The sequence below is a fragment of the Desmodus rotundus genome, chromosome 13 (assembly GCF_022682495.2).
Source record: "Desmodus rotundus isolate HL8 chromosome 13, HLdesRot8A.1, whole genome shotgun sequence".
NCBI lineage: Eukaryota > Metazoa > Chordata > Mammalia > Chiroptera > Phyllostomidae > Desmodus > Desmodus rotundus.
Window position 1 is genome coordinate 16,024,063 of NC_071399.1, and position 16,077 is coordinate 16,040,139.

Here is a 16,077-nt window from a genome sequence, read left to right on the forward strand (position 1 = left end):
CTGAGTGCCCCAGGTTATTAAACAACCAGGACCACTCCTCCCTTTCCAAGTCCGCCAGGCAGCACTGTTCCCAAGGACAGGACAAATACATCGAGCCGGAGGAGGTGGTTGAAAATGTATTTATTTTTCGTCAAATGATTTCTTCAAGCAATAAATAAAAACAGACATGTTGACTTTTCTAAAAAAAAACAAAACCAAACGAAAAAATTCCCCTACACTATATACATCCTACAGAAATACAAGCATATCAAATGTAGAAATGACATCACTCTGGAAGATGGGGCTATTTACAGAAATTACCAGGATTGCATTGCTCTGCCCTGAAGAAGCCTCTTCCTGCTGTGACTCAAACTCTAAGGAAGGACAGGTTGCTCCTGTGCTCCGGGGGCGGGAGGGGGATCTTCAGAGGTAAAGCTCTCCATTCTTCCTGATAGACGAGACTTCCCAGGGAAAACGTCAACATGCACACACAGTACTCAGTTCCCTAAGCTGCTCCCCAGATCAGCTTTCAAGGAGCATGAAATGGTGCCCCGTTCAGGTCCCGTGCTCCTTGAGCTCCTGAGGAAAACCATCTTCTCCCTCAGCTGGGCTGGGACTAAAGGTGAGGCCAGGCTGAGCCAGTGGTAAGCCCCTGGTGGTGGTTTCTTCAAAAGAAGCCACCTCTGAGAGCAAGGCCCAGCCTCCACAGCACCTTGCCAACCAGACAGCAGCCTCCCAAACGCAGGTTATTACACAAGAAAGCGCGTGGAGGGCTGTGAAACAGGCTGACGCCCGCGTCCCTCCCCAGAACCCCTGGTTTCATTGGTCTGGGATGGCTCCGTAGCAGGGTTTTCTCAGCTCCCTGACGGAAACAAGTGGGCGACCCAGGTGAACCATTTTAAGATGGGCGTGGTGGCCAACAGCCCCGTCTCACATTTGAATCGACCGTCCCACCTCCCTCTGTCCATCTTCCCAAGGACTTCAATTTTTTCCCCTGGCTTCCCCACCTCATTGAAAACTGTCTGGCACCCACCTGGAATGAGCACCTGAGGACAATGGCCTCAGGAGGGAAGGACTGAAGCTGGGAGCTCCCGGCCACCTGCTCGAGGTGACTTCAGCCTAACACAGCTCTGTGGGAAAGTCAAGTCCATTTCCCTCAGGGCTCCACAAACGCCCTTGGGTCGCACAGAGGCTGCAAGGCAACTGGAGCATTCCTTGGTCTCTGTAGATGATACTGTCCATGGACTTTGTCGCCAACAGCACAGTGGTTGATAATCCCTGAAAGTGGCGATGTTTTCAGGACTTTACAGAAGTTTCACATCAACAGAAATCACTTCGAGGGAGGGATGTCTACTGACACCCACCAGCCACAGGGATGGACCCTGTGGTTGCATCTTCCTTAGAGCTATCCCAAGTCGTCAGAGTGGCTTCTCACGGGAGAACAGCCACCCAGAACCCCCCTTGCCAGTCAAGCCAATTTCCTGTTTCATTTCGAAGAGGTCGGAGACTCAGGCTGTTATCAAGCACACCGGAAATGGCTTTGCAATAAACAATAGTGTGACGTTGTGCTAGGGGACCTGAATTGGAAAGCAGGGGAGACCACCTGTCTGGGGTTGGTTCTGAGCTCTGACTGTCCACGTGGCTACGAATCCAGTCTGGGAAAGCAGGAGACGTAGGTTTTGGCAAATGCATACGCGTTCTAGAAAAAGTGAATCTGTCCCAGGCTACTTGCCCTCCCCCCTCAAGCAGCCCCCTCCACCCAGGCCTATTCACTGTTGGAATCCATAGCTTGTTCAGCTGCAGAGCCTACTTGACCTCATTTATCACAAAACATGAAACGACTTCCAGGAATCAAGGGAAAATGTGGGAACATCCAACTGGGCTGTCTCTAAACAGTTCCATTGTCCCGGATCCCCAACCCCTCCAGCCCTCACCTTATTCAGCCAAGCGGTGCCCGGGAGAGGAGGGCGCCTTGGGCTCCCCTAAATATTGGATGCGAGCACTCCAGCAGCACCCAAAGATGGGGCCTGACAAAGGCAGGAGGGATAATGCCAGCACAGGCTCACATTCATGGAAGGAAATGCAACCAACCAGGTCCAGCCTGGACCACCCGGATGAGAAAGCGCCCTGCCACACCACTCTGATGCTGAGGCCAGAAGTTATTTATGGTTGAACGAGAATGTTCTTTTAAGTCTAGACTCTCAAAGGGCTTTAAAAAAACAAACATGCTCTCATCTCTAGACAAGTTTGCAATCACCTCTAATCTGGCACTCCGTAACACTTCACAACACTACAAATGAAGTAATGTGTAGCTTGTTCCCACCCCTCTCCCCAAGCCCGACCCCCAGAAAACACCCTTCTCCCTCCATTTGGAAGGCCCCTTAAATGGCATTATCCCAAGAAAGGATCCTAAAAGGACACCTGAGTGCCCCGGATGCCTGTCACAGAAGTCCAGCAGCCAGCTCCCAAGCAGAGTCTAACCTGGCTCCCCACTCACGCTCTTGCCGTCCTCGACTTCTAGGAGACCTGCAGTGTGGTGCCCCCTCCCCCTTTTTATTCAGGAGGGCCTCTGGAAATATTCACCTAAACCAGGAATGCAGACGGGTTGCTTGTACTTCATTCTAAATAAACCCCCTAAAATTAAAAACTCCAGCGTACGCACAAAACAGTGGAGCTTCCACTCACAAAGGATTCATTTCTGGCATCTCTGGTGGGCTGGGTCCCCAGTGGCCTTGCCAAATGATTCACGGTAGGAAAATCTGAATGGCACCCAATCTTTTCAGGAGCACCTAATATGATATAGCATTTATCACAGGTGATGGACAAGACCTCAGGCAGGTCTATGAGAAAAATGCTCCCACCACCAAACTGAATTTTTGAGCATCCGAGCACAAAGGCTGTGTGAGTGTGTCTAAAACCGCTCAGGGACCACCTGCCCAGGAACCAGCTTAGAAAGCCATTAAGAAGTGGCCCCTTTCTTCCTCTTCTTCCCCCACCCTGCCTGCTTCACACTGCCAGGTCCACGGGGGTCATAGGGATAACCTGTCCCCCCGAGGGCACCGCCGAGTCCCTATCGCTGCGCTCCAATGTTCGCCAGCCACACAGGTGTATCCGGAGTCATGTCCCTAGACCCCTTGGACTTAGGTACTCTGCGGAAATTCTTAATAAATACTTTTATTTATTATTAAGCATAATGATTCACGTGTATGTGACTTAGAAAATCATGCCCTCAAAGGTTCCTTTAAAAAAAAAAAAAATCCTGTAACCTCAACAACAAAAAAGGGCCAAGCACACGGAACCAGGCACTTCTGGCAAACTTGCTTTCTTCTGGTCCCCCTCCCCCCTCACCACCCCCCCTTAATAAAACCGGGTGGGCACATTTGCCAGGACCTGCGGGTGTCATAACTTCAAGCCTTACTGCTTTAAAAAAATGAGGTAAGAAATTCCTATCTGAAACGTAAAATCGACACATGAACCAAACCAAGGTCTTCCCTGCCCCTGGAGGCAGCCATTATTGCTCTAAGTTGGAGGGTTTTGTTTGCTTTTAATATGTATTCAAAGTCCTTATTGCCATTCTGGCGGCCCGGTGGTCGGCCGAAGAGAAGGGGATGGGAAGGGGCTAGGTAGCCCGCCCCACGCTGGTCAGTCCCAACTGGCTGCCGGCCCGCGGCCCCCACTGGTCGGGTCGCTTAAGGCCCCTGGTTCGGGGGTCCCGGAGCGGCCCTAACAGCTGGGGGAGGTGGTGATGGGGCTGTGCAGGTAGGGCAGGCTGCTGGGGGCCGCGTGCACGCCCACCGACACCGGGAAGCTAAAGACGAACTGCGAGGTGGGCGTGGGGGTGGCCTTGCCGCGCTCACGCAGGGGCCCCGAGGGGCTGGCGGCCTCCGCTGCGCAGGACGTGGCCAGCACCTGCGACTCGAACTGCAGCAGCTGCCCCATGAAGCTGAAGTTGGGCGAGATGATGCTCCGTCGCTGCTTGACGAACTCGAAGGCCTCCTCCAGCCTCACCCGCTTCTTCATCATCAGATAGGCCAGGCAGATGGTGGCCGAGCGCGAGATGCCCGCCTGGCAGTGCACCAGCACGCGGCCCCGGCACTCCTTCACCGCATCTGGGGCGGGGCAGGCAGAGAGTGGGCACCATCAGTGTCCCCGTCCCTGGAGTCCCATTCTGCCCCAAAGGCTAAGGTGGGTGGTCTAAGCTGGACTTGGGGGCCAGGGTAGGAGGGGTATTGGACAGGTGTTGGAGAAGGGGACACTCCCACTGAAGGAGAGGAGGGCAACCCACGTGGAGGGGCTGTAGAATCCCACCCATGCTAGGCTGTTTTTGAGACTTAACCAAACCCAGGCACTACGCTAGGAAAAAATGCGTGCTAAACCCTAACACATATTCAAGGATTTCCATTTGCAGGAAATAAAACAATGACCCAATTCTCCCTTTCTCTGTCTTCCTCCCCACCCCGAGAGCCTTAGCACCTAGACACCTGGAGCCAGGCAAGCTGAAGATGACTGACTCTCTAAGGCAACAGCCTGGGAGCAAGATCCGTCTTCCTATCCCTGCCCAACAAACCATGCAACATGCAACAGGTAGGACTTCCAATGAGGATGGGGGGCAGGGAATGGGTATACCCAGGTAGTGCCCCCTAAGTCCCTCCTTCCCCACACGAGGTGCAAGTGGGCCCTCTCATCCTGGCCACCCAGCCTCGGACCCAGTCCCCAGCCGGGGCAGCCTACCAATGTACTCGATGGCCTCCATGAACCAGGAGCTGATGTCCGCCTTGTGGTTGTCTTCCACCGGGATGCACTTGTACTGATAGTGCCCTTCGAAGTGGTTAGGGCAGTCAGAGGAGACGTTCAACAGGGCCGTGATCCCCAGGGCATCCAGCATGTCTCTCCGGGCAGCGTGGTAGGCACTGCCGAGGTAGAGGAAGGGGAGGATCTCCACCGGACCGCCCTGCACCAGAGAAGGAAACAAAGGCCCCCAACATCATGAGTGCCAAGCCACCAGGAAAAGGGTTGGGGTGCTTGGGATAGGGAGAGGCGGCTTTCACAGGCCCGGGGGAGACTGCCTGTGGATCGGGCCTTCCAGGCTTCCCCTCGCCCTGCTGGGGCTCCTGGGGACACCACGCTCTGCAGGAGAGCCAGGGCAGGCAAAGCTTTGCTCGAGCAGCCCGCCTCCCCCGTGGTAAACGGCTTGTCGCACCATCGCGACATTAAGAGCCTACACCTGCCCGTCGCCAGGTGTAAGTTTCGGGACTTATCCGGTTGATGCATCGAAAACTTATGCCATGTCGGCCTCACAGACAAGACGAGGGATCTTGGCAAAATTAGGTAAACTTGGCTTAAATTAATGACAATGTTCTAAGTCAGACTTCTACAGCAATCTGGGATTTGGGGAGAAGAGCTTCCAGACTCCGTAATTTCACTCCCGCCGTCTCAGTGGCAGGGCTGGGAAGGGGGGGCTTTGGGAGAAGTGCAAAGGCTCACAGTGGTTTTCTGGGGCAGGGATGGCCGACCATTGATGTCCGCTGGGCATTTACAGTTGACTTGTAAGGGGAGACAGCCCAACTGCCCTGGACTGGGGCCGGGGCCTGCAGCCGTTCCTTCCCCCGGGGCAGGTCACACCCTTCCAGCCTCAGCAGCCTCCTCATTTGTCTGCACTTAACTCCAGAGGCTAATCAGGGAGTTATGTCTTCATACTGTTTTCTTAAGAGAGGATAAGAAGAGAGGGAAGAGCAAGAATTCCAAGGAATACATGGAATTTATTTCTCACCTATCTTCCATCCCATCCCAATATCGGGGTTCACCACATCCTCCCCCGTTGAGGCACTGCACCCAAAGCCTCGGCAAAGCAGACCTCTGGACAGAAGCCCCCCATGCACACCTGGTCGTGCAGTGGGGTCCCACAGGAGCCGCAGCCCAGGTCCAGGGACTCGGCCGTGCTGGGGGGCACCACGGGCGGGATGGCTGCCAGGGCCTTGGTTTTGGAACAGAATTCTGGATACTCAGAGAAAAACCTCTCATAGCCACCTGTAGAGGAGAAAGAAGTTCAGGTTACTAAGAGTCACTAGAATAGTCACTAAGCCAGCAGGAAACCACGAAGAACTGGAATCCTACCCCTGTCCTGAGGAGAGCTGCTGGGAAGCTGGGGCTGGCTGGCTCTACATTGGCCACTGGGTGGCGCTGTGAGCCCACAGATAATGGCTGTGGAGCCTTTGAGTCCAAGTTAAGCCAGGAGTGAAAGGTGAAGCCTGGAAGGAAAGCTTTATGTTCAAGATTGGTTTGGGATGCAGACACACAGAGGGAGATGCACAGAGGGTATGCAGATGGCAGTCTGCCCAGAAAGGGTCCTTAGGGTGGCAACAAGGTGTGGAAGGCAGAAAGGCCACTGTGGGTTTCCATGACAGCAGTTGGGCCCTGGGACCTGCAAAGATGTCTGTCCTTCCCAGACTTGAGCCCCTCCTGTGGAGAGGTTCAGTGTAGGAGAGAAGAAAAAAAAAAAGAGAACCCTAGCACCAGCCCCTCTGCACCTCAGCAACAGAGCAGATGCCAGTCTCTCTGCCTTAACCATCTGTTCTGCCAACAAAGGGCCAAAACGAGAGGAAATGGGCTTAAATCTAAATAAATCCCTCTTGCGGCATACAGGTTTAGGGCAAGGGAGGATTTCCTGACCTGAGAGTTGCTAAGCCCTGGAATGGTCCTCTGTGGGATCACTTTCCGGGGAAGGGAGTTTAAGCAAAAGGAGACAAACTTATGTGGCACAGTGTCAGCGCCAATCAGAACGGCGCTGACTGGGCAGAGGCGGGCAGGAAGCGCTCCAGGAAGAAACGCTCAACCTCCACCTCTGATTTTCTTGTGGTCTCCGGGACTGTGCTCTGTGGGTAACTCGCCATCTACTGCCACTGTGTGGCCCTACTTTCCACGATGGGACCAAAGATGGATTATAAACCAATTCGGTTGACGAAGGGGGTCAAAACGTCCCGTTATAAAATAAGGGAGTCCTGGGGATGGTGCCTGTGGTTATTCATACTCTATCGCATCGTGAAAGTTGCCAAGAGAGCAGACCTTCAAGTTCTCACCATAAAACAAAATGTTCAACCATGTACAGAGACGGATGTTAAGTACGCTTACGGTGGTCATCATCATTTTGCAATACAGGCAAATATCAAAGAATTACTCTTTACACCTGAAACTACTGTTACATGTCAACTATACCTAATTTTTAAGAAAATCCACAAACTTACATAAAAATAATTCAGTAGGGCCTGCATGTTGGGAAACAACCATTCCAATGGGCCCATTCCGTGGATGGTCACGTATGTAGCTAGTACCTTTAAATCTTTATGACGACCTGCTATGGTGCCACCGTTCCCTGTAACAGCTGCCCATGTAATAATCATCTCCCAATATGCAGACATGTGACGGTTAGTCCATTTCTTGCCCAGAATCCTGACCCTAAAAAACTGCTTCAGAGAGGAACAGCGATGATTCTTTGCCACATCACGAGGGACACAGAGCAGGACAGACATTTCTTCCTCCCTGGCTGGAGGCTCTGCTCCCCTCCACTGCCTCCGTCACCGGGATATAAATGGATCTCTCTAGGGTCACAGGCACCTGCTCCTGCTGAGTCATAATGACCAGCCTCCCGGGATACAAAACCTGCTGAGGCACCTATGCCAACGGAGGCCAGTTTCAGACGTGCTGGTGGCCTGATCTCAGGAGCGGCCCTCCCTCCCTCCCTGTCACCCTCATCTGCTCCCTGTTTCCTTCTAAAGCTGCAGATGTTGCTGCTCCAAATGCAGGGAATAGAGTTTGGGGGTGGTGGGGAGAAGAGCCACCAAACCCCTCTAGCTGAGGTCCTCGGGGACAGGAAACCGTAAACGCTTCCTCCAGAGTAGAAACGGAAATGGATCGATCAGCACCCTGTGTTGAACACCTATATAGCAGGTCGTATACTTCTATAGGTTTTGACATTTTCAAAACAAAACGATCCCTGTGTTTATTACATAACAAGCTATTGAAACACGTGTCTCCTCCCCCCAAAGAAATGTAAGGAAAGAGTGGTGCCCTCCGAAAGCTGATCACTCAGGCAGTCAGAAGAGCAGCGCCCCCCCAAAAGCAAAAGGGGGAGTCACAGGAGGGCCAGGGCCAGGCTCCAAGGTCACAGAGAGGGGCACCCCGAGGGCAGCAGAAGGGGAAGGAGCCTCGGAGTGGCTGAAAGAAGTTGTTCCCATGGCCGAGAAGGTGTAGGACAGGGCACCAGACTGAAGTTCTGGGAAGGGCAGTGCCTTTGCAGACACAGACACACGCACAGGCTCGGGGCTGCTGCTGAGTCTCTCTGCACTTCCCCCACCCCCTCTGTGGAATGGGATGAACCGTCCATGCCTGCAGTCCTCCGAGGACTGATTGGAACAGCCACTGCTCGGCGCATGGCCTTGGGGAGACATATAATGAAGGTTTCCTTTTTAGGCACCTGCAAGGGGACTCCAGCATTGCTGGCAACTTGCCAGACTTTGGGCCGCCTCCTCCTCCTGGGCTCTCCTGATGGTTTTCTAGCTGCAGTTTCCAGATCAGGTAGTTATATAGCAGAAGGACAGGCACTGCACTTCCTGAGCTGGAGACCCCTTCCCAGCCAGGGACAACCGCACCACTACCCCACAACAGACTTCCCCTCCCTGCTCCATCATCAATCAAACCAGGGGGCAGCAGAACCCGGTCAGCTGCTGACCCCAGGGGGTGTATGATGATGGAGGGGGGACAAGCTAGAAAGGACCAGAGGCCAGGCCCGCCCAACGGTCAGTAAAAGACTGTTAGAACAGAACAGAAAAATAATGGCTGAAAAGTCGGTTCCCTCCAGCGGACCTTTAGAGAACCGGTAGAAAGGAACGAAGTGGAGAAGTCGATCAGCCCGCGGGACAGGAACGGTGGAAGCGTCACATCCATGCCGGTGGCAGCAACGGGAGGGGCTTCCCTCCTGAGCTGTGGCTTTTGGGGGTAGGGGGGTAGTCCGTGGCTGGTTGTCACAAGGAGCATCACAAAAGGAGTGCCTTCCGGGGGGCTAGGGGCCGCCCGGGGGCTGGAACATACAAGCAGTGATGTACAGGGAAGGGTGCCCAGCGAGGAACCCGAGGCCCCCCCACAAGGCCAGAATGTGCCTGCCAAACCCTCTGATCAGAACACTGCTGCCATCTCCCCAAACTCTTGCTTCTTCCCAGGGCTTTCCCAACTACGGTCGTCATTCAGGAGCCTGACCAGCACTTTAATTTCATGAAATACAATAGAAACTACTAGAATGCATCGCATTCACAGATGCTATCACTTCATGGAACTCTGGTTTCAGGTGTGCCTGTAACCCTGGACTGGGTCAGGACGGAAATCAAAACGAATTCTTACTTAAGTAGGTGGGGTCAAAAGACTGCTCCCCGACTTCTCACTGCCTCCCCGTACCCCATCCCCAAATCTGGGCAGACACCAACAGTCCCGTGGGTGAGAGTTTGAATCAGATCGCCAAGTTCTGTCCAGAACTTATAAGAAGGAGGCTTATTCCAGCCGGATACCAGCGGCTGGCTGGGTCCCGAGCCTCCTGCCGGTGTGCAAGCAGGAGGGCACAGGGGTGGGGCCGGGGGGGGGGGGGGGGGGGGGGGGGAGCTGGAGCAGGCAGGGCTCTCCCGACCCAGGCCGTCCTGCCCTCTGATGGAAGGTTTCAGGCAATTCCCGAAACCCTTCCAATATTCCACGAACCCAAATGGCCACAACTTACTTACTGGCAAACTGCAACCTGACATTAGGTGCCCCAGGTCAGTATTTCTATCTCCAGAAAACAATTTCATAACAGATTCCACCTGTTTCTCTTTTCTACGTCGTATTAAATGTCATCTCCTAACATGCTGACTCATTTTGACCTGTTTTTCCCATGTTCTTAATTAATAATGTGCTTTGTAGTGTTAAAGTTCTCATTTTCTCACCTTTAATTTTAAAATAGGAGAGGGCAAGGAGGGAATATAATTTTTCACCCAATTTTCTTGAGGCATAACTACATCTCCAGTTCGGCTCCACGCTCGCCTGTGTCTCCTGCACACATACTCAGCAAGGCACTTTTCAGAGTTTACTGACCAAGACGACTGGCTGGCCTCCCGTCCACATCCCAGCCCTGCAGGGCTGTCGGGGCGTGCAGCGCTTCAGAAAGGACGGCCGATGCGGGGCCGCCCCACCACCATTAACAGGACCCTTAATGGGGTCTGTGATGGGGCGGGCTGTCACTGATGGGGAACCAGGGTCATCAGTCTCAATGTGGCTGCTGCTTTTCCCCCACGACACTCGGAATATCACCCGTTCAGTCAGGGCTCATGGCCTTGCTTCCCTAGCCATCATATCCATACAAGGCTGAGGCTGCCCAGCAAGAAAATCCAGGGTCATTTGAAGGTCACTCGGCTTTGAGAACTTCCCTTGAGGTGGGTGTTGACTTCGTAAGTGCCCATGTAACTCTGGGAAGTTTTTTAGTTTTACTTAAGTGGCCTCCTCATCTTGGGACTCCCCACCTTGGGACTCCCCGCACAGACCTGCGGGTCCTGGGAGAGCTGGCTGACACCTAATGCCACACTCAGGCTGGATCGTGTTTGCAAGTCCCTCCCAGTCAGTCCTGTGCTATCTGCTTCATTCAGCAACTGGCTTCCGCTCCAGAGTGAACTCTCCTTCCTGCCAAACTTCCTCTTTGGTAGGCGGGAACTGGCTCCCAGTAAGGAAACTGGCTCTCTGGTTTCAGATGTTCTGATTTTTCAAAGAAATGTCTTGGCTCCTCAAAAAAACCCACCCTCTCTCTTCCTCCCTCAGGCTCTGGGCGGCCCATCTGGGTGGGTGCTGCCCACCTCTCCTATAACCATCCAGGACAAGCAAAAGGGAGCTGGGATGGGCTCAGTAATGGCCCAGATTTCCCTCTCAATTTACACAGACACCGTCTTTAGCTCTGTGTTGGATGCACACAGTTTAAATGATGCAAAACGTAGTAAGTTTGCTTCAATCATTACAATTCTGTAAGAAATTATACGAGGGGGTAGAAATTATCTTTAGGGCCTACCACTTTTTGAAATGCTAACAGTCCTTGGCTGTCGCAGGCACGGTGCCATATTTGTGCAGAGAAAAGCCAGTCAGTCCCTTTGGGTGGAGGCCGTGTACAGTCTCAGCATTCCCTCGGAACTATGCTGCTGGATGACACTGACCTCCTGGGGACCTGGGATGGGCCGGACAAATGGAGACGGAGAGAGACAAGGCAGGAGCCAGTCACCAGAATGACCAGGGCTGCTCGCTCAGCCCCCTCACACCCCGACATCATCAATTATTGGTCTTAGTAGCTATTTCCTACGGGAAGTAGGGTGCCAGGGTCTGCGGGGTCAGGCCTGGGGCTGGAGGGTCCACAAGTGCCAACGTGGAGGGAGGAACTGGGATGTCTAGTTCCCCCCCCCAATTTCTCAAAGAGCTCCAGGAGAGCTTTGAAATCAGAATTTGAAACCAGATAAAAGTCATGTGCTGAGGTTAATTTTAGACAAAAAAAAAAAAATACTGTTTTTATACCTGAAATCTTCTGCCTAACAGACTGATCTGTTATATGAGGAATATGGGAGGTGAAGAATGACTTCTGTTAGAATAAGAAAACTCTCTTTCAGTCTTTCTCTAATGAAGGGGGCTGGGGGGAGGGCACCTATAACCCTAACCCAAGTATGAAGGAGAAAGGGATTTGAAAGGAGCAGCACACTGCAATAAAATCTGAAAAGCTGAAACTTCTAAACTGTCCCGAAAAATGCCTCACGGGATTTTAAACAAAATTAGCTTTAAAAAAAAAGTTCACCGCAATTGGAATTTTACTAGCAAAAAGACCACATAATTTAGTGATTTGGGGCTATTCCTTTTAGCGAAACTTGGCTAATATTACGAAATGCAAAAACTGGGCAGCATTTTGCTGATATTAAGTCAAATTTACTTTTACCTATGAATTCTTGCCTGTGGTATCACTTATTAGTGTTGCAACTACCTGCAACAAGTAGCCAACCAACTACTCTTCAAAGAGACAGAAATAGAAAAATCAAATTTTTAAATGTAATTAATTGGTAAAATTGGATAGCCATTGGCCAGGAAGGATAATATAACTTCTGAAAATACCCTGCAGTTTTTTTCTGCCCCCTCCAGCATGGCGGACACCGACAATTGGTGGACTGGCTCAGTGTCTGACCACTCTTGTTCCACACCCACACCCACCCATGAAATGAGACACGCAGGAAGTCCCATTAGCCGCAAAATCAAATGAACAGCTCAGGCAGGAACCAAATTACCCAACCCCTAATCAATCCAGGCATTTTACTAAAGATAATCTAAGGGTGTTTTCCAAAGTTTCCTTTCAGTTCCCTATCCTCTCCCACGACCCACATTGCCTCCTCCTCTCTGCTTCCTTCAGCTGGGGATGCAGGCGGCTTTCACTGGTTTCCCTCCCTGGAGGATGCCTTCCCCACGGGGTGGGAGCAGACCCTGCCCATCTTTCTGCCCTCACTGCAAAAAGCCTTTTCCATAGGAGGCACAGAGAAGAGGAACTGTGTTAAGACAGCCTCGGCTCAGCACATATACAAAAATAAGCCCGGGAAAACAGACTATGACCCAGTTAACCACCTCAAAGATATTCTACCAAGCACTGCAGAACCAGGCGGGAGTGCCACCTCTAAGAATTTCAGGCAGCAGCTGCCGAAGGCAGGCTCCAGTTGCTTATTAAGACCCGACTGACCCTCTACTGGCCACTCCCATGGCCTGTTCCTGAAGAGACAAGTTCAGCCTGAGACCCAGGCCAAGACATTCTGCATCTCGGAGGAAGGACTGGATGTCGGTCGACTTGGAAGTGCACTGGGTCGTCCTTCCTGCCCGCACCAGGGCCGACCAAAGGAGGCAGTGCAGGCCTCTGGAGGCAACAGCCCTTAGAATACACACTCCTCTTCCGTTGGCCAGGCACCTCGCCAACCGCCAGGTGACTGGCATTTTACTCAGAGGATCCTGTCCTACTCAGTCCTTACGTTAGCATTTGCCTCGTGCGGGGCAGCTCTCAGAATCGATCTGGCTCCGGACTCTCCGGACGGGATTCTGGCGAACCGGGGAGTTGCCGCAAGACGGGGACCTTAAAAATATGCCTCCCTCCCCGGGAGCGGGGCCTAAGTGTCTGCGCTTAGCCCAAGGGCCAAGGTCCCCGAACTGCCGCTCTAGGGGTTCCCCTCCGGATTTCTTCCAAGAAGAAAAACAAAAACAAAACAAGCCCAGACTCCACGTGGGTCTGCCCTCCCTGGAGAGCGGTCCTGGGTTCAGAGGCCCGCGGGGGCTGTGTATCAGGAGGGACCCCAGGGCAGGGTGGCACGGGGAACAACCCAGCCATACCCGGCCACTACAAGGGACTTGCGTCTCCAAGCAGTTTCCGTTACCGTTCCCGCCAGGGCCAGGCAAGGTTGGGCGGGCGTGCTCAACTGCCTGTCCCCCACAGGGGCGATCTAACCAGTACCTGGACGCGGGAGCACGCGGGGTTGTGCGACTGCCGCCGGGCGCCCGGTCCTTCGGTGCTGGCCCTTTCCTGGCACTTTCTCTTAAAGCGCTTTGGGGGGGGGGGGGGGAGGAATTTGGGCTACACCGGAGGTGCAAAAGGCAGCCTCACAGAGAAAGAAAAATCAGCAGAATCGCCTTAGTAGTTCAACCACAGGTCAACAGCAGCGTTTCCCTAGCAGCTGACAGGTCAAACGGCCAGGAAACAACTGCGGAGAACAAAGCCCCCCGCTGTTCGCCAGGGCCAGCCCGGCCCGTCGCCACTGAGCGCTTCTGTGGTGCCTTAGGAAGGGGCGGGGGGAGAGGTTTCCGCCCTCCTCCCCCTACCATCGCCCTTCCTCTCCGGTGAGCAGGTCCCGAGAGGAAAGGAAAGGAGGGAGGGGGCGAGGGGCGCCGGCAGGGGGGAACCAGCGGCTCTTTGAAGGCCCGGTCTGAAACGCCTCTGGCTTCGGAGGCCAGGACTGGACAAGAGGGAAAGAATGCACGGAATGTGGCGGAGGGAGGCAGGGGCTCTGCGCGGTCAGGGACGCCCTTACTACCCCACGCGTCCCGGGGCGCCCCCAGCGCGAGGGCCGCCCAGGACCTCGGCGGGGCCCGGCCCGCAGGTGCCGGCCCGCGCACCGTTCCTCCAGTTACGTGCACAGCACGCGGTCCTTGCTCCTTTCTTACTTCCAGATTTGACAAGACCTCTCCTCCCCAGAGTTTCATCAGGGTTGTCTTTAATCAAGGACGCACCGCCATTTGATCGTCGAGAATCGAGTCTGAACAAAAGGTCGTACTTCTCTGCTGCCCGAATATTTATAAGACACTACCTTGCCTTGCTTCCCCTAAATACTCACACCCCCCGGCTTCCAGAGCGGGGAGCCTGGGTCTAGCCCGGCATCGGAGGAGTTGGCCACGTTCCAGGAGGATCTCGGAGTTGGACAGCAGGGGAGAAGATACAGATCGCTCCACGCAACGTCCGAAACCCGATCTTTCTTGTGCATTTCCGTAGGGCTGGTTTCCAATGAACCAGCGCTCTCTGCCCTTCACCCCCCTCCCCGCCTCTCGGGTTCTCGGGTTCAGACTCAGTGCAGGGCCCCGGCATGCCAAACCAACAGGACTAACCTGTCCCCACCCGCATAGTGGCACTTGGGAGCACTTCCCTGGACTTGAAGGTGGGCAAAGCAGAACAGGCGTTTCGCCCGCGGAGCCAGACCGTTAGTGAGTGTAAACAAGTGCAAAACAAGCAGGCAGGGTGCAGAATGGCAGGTGACGGAGAAAACGCGCCCTCGCCACCCAGAGGACTTCAGGAGCTCGCACTGCAACACAAACGCACCAAACCCTCGTAAACCCGCGCACGCCGACACGCACAAAGCCGTGCGAGGGGATCCCCGCCGCCGCGAGTCCCTCCGGGGACTTCTTCCCCTAGCCACCAAGGTTCAGGCCGCCAAGCGCCGCTACACTTCCCTTCCAGCTCGCGTTCCTGCGCTCGCCTTTACCTTTGAGCAGGCAGATGTCGGTGCGCTCGGCGTTGCGGCGCAGAGCCTGCACTACCAGCGACACAGTGCTGTCCTCGCGAAGGCTCTCGGCACGCGGGCTGCGCTCGTCGTAGACGATAACCGCCGAGTAGAGGCCGGAGCGCAGGCGGGCGCGCACCTCTTCCTCGGCGGGCAGGATCTGCTCCAGGCTCACGGAACCTTTGGCCCGCCGACGCACGATGGTGTTGCAGCGCACGTTGACCGAGCCTCGTATGTAGCCGGCGCTGTGCGCCAGGAACGGTCTGCAGTCCAGCAGCAGGCACTTGCCGCCGCTCACCAGCCCCAGGGCGCCGCCGCCGTTCTCGTCCCGGTTCATCAGCCTTTTGAGCACGCTGCAGTCCATCTCCCGCAGCTCCTCCACGGTCACCATGGTCGCCGGGAACAACGGCTGCAGGGCACGAGAGCAGGCGATGGACAGCCGGGACAGTTAGGCTGCAGAAAGGGCCCAGCGAGGGCTAAGGGAGGGAAAGTGGCCGCAAACTTGGCCCTCGGGGGCTCCCACAGGCGACCCTCTTGTCCCCAGTATCCTTCCTTCGGCAGTCTCGCGGTCACATAGAAGTCCGAGTGGCCTCGGGCACCAAGCAGCACCGCGCGCGGTGCGAGGGGGAAGCGACGGTGGAAGGGACAGTGTTTACGAGAGGGCCAGGGGAGCTCCCTTCTGTTGTGGTCTCTTTGTATTTTGTCCGCTGTGCTGCCTCAGCCGCCGCTGATGCCCGCGCTGCCGCTCGGTCGCAGTTCTGCACGAGCAGCCGGAGCTCGGCGCACTGCCCCAGAGTTTCCTGCTCGGCTTAGAGATTTATTAACGCTCCCCTGCTCTCCCCCGGGAGGGGGCAGATTCAGTACTACCTGGCGAAGCCCCGCCTCTTTCCTTTCGCCGCCTCGCGCCAGGCAGCCCTTGCGCTGGCTCCCCGCCCCATCCCTGCTCCCTCCGCCCAGCCAGCCTCTCCCCCCACCTCCCCCGCCTGCGCGTGAATGGAGTGCCGGCTGCTCGCGCCCAGTCACGGGGACGCGACGTCAC

The 16,077-nt window shown here is 54.7% G+C and overlaps 1 protein-coding gene across 1 annotated transcript; it reads right to left on the bottom strand.

Annotated features, from left to right (window-relative positions):
- Positions 1–103: 103 nt before the first annotated feature.
- DUSP4 (dual specificity phosphatase 4) lies at positions 104–16,056 on the bottom strand. Its single transcript, XM_024562684.4, has 4 exons — positions 15,021–16,056; positions 5,861–6,006; positions 4,711–4,930; positions 104–4,088 (listed from the first exon to the last, which is right to left on the bottom strand). The coding sequence occupies exons 1-4, from the start codon at positions 15,427–15,429 to the stop codon at positions 3,703–3,705; spliced, it is 1,161 nt and encodes a 386-aa protein (XP_024418452.1). The 5' UTR covers positions 15,430–16,056; the 3' UTR covers positions 104–3,702.
- Positions 16,057–16,077: the final 21 nt, after the last annotated feature.

Bases quoted from the DNA above. Each gene is read 5' to 3' on its own strand.
- DUSP4 (XM_024562684.4), bottom strand. From the start codon at position 15,429: ATGGTGACCGTGGAGGAGCTGCGGGAGATGGACTGCAGCGTGCTCAAA. The intron at 6,007-15,020 runs GTAAAGGCGAGC...TCTCCTCTACAG, and splicing joins CGACATCTGCCTGCTCAAAG to GTGGCTATGAGAGGTTTTTC. The intron at 4,089-4,710 runs GTAGGCTGCCCC...GCCCCGCCCCAG, and splicing joins GGAGGCCATCGAGTACATTG to ATGCGGTGAAGGAGTGCCGG.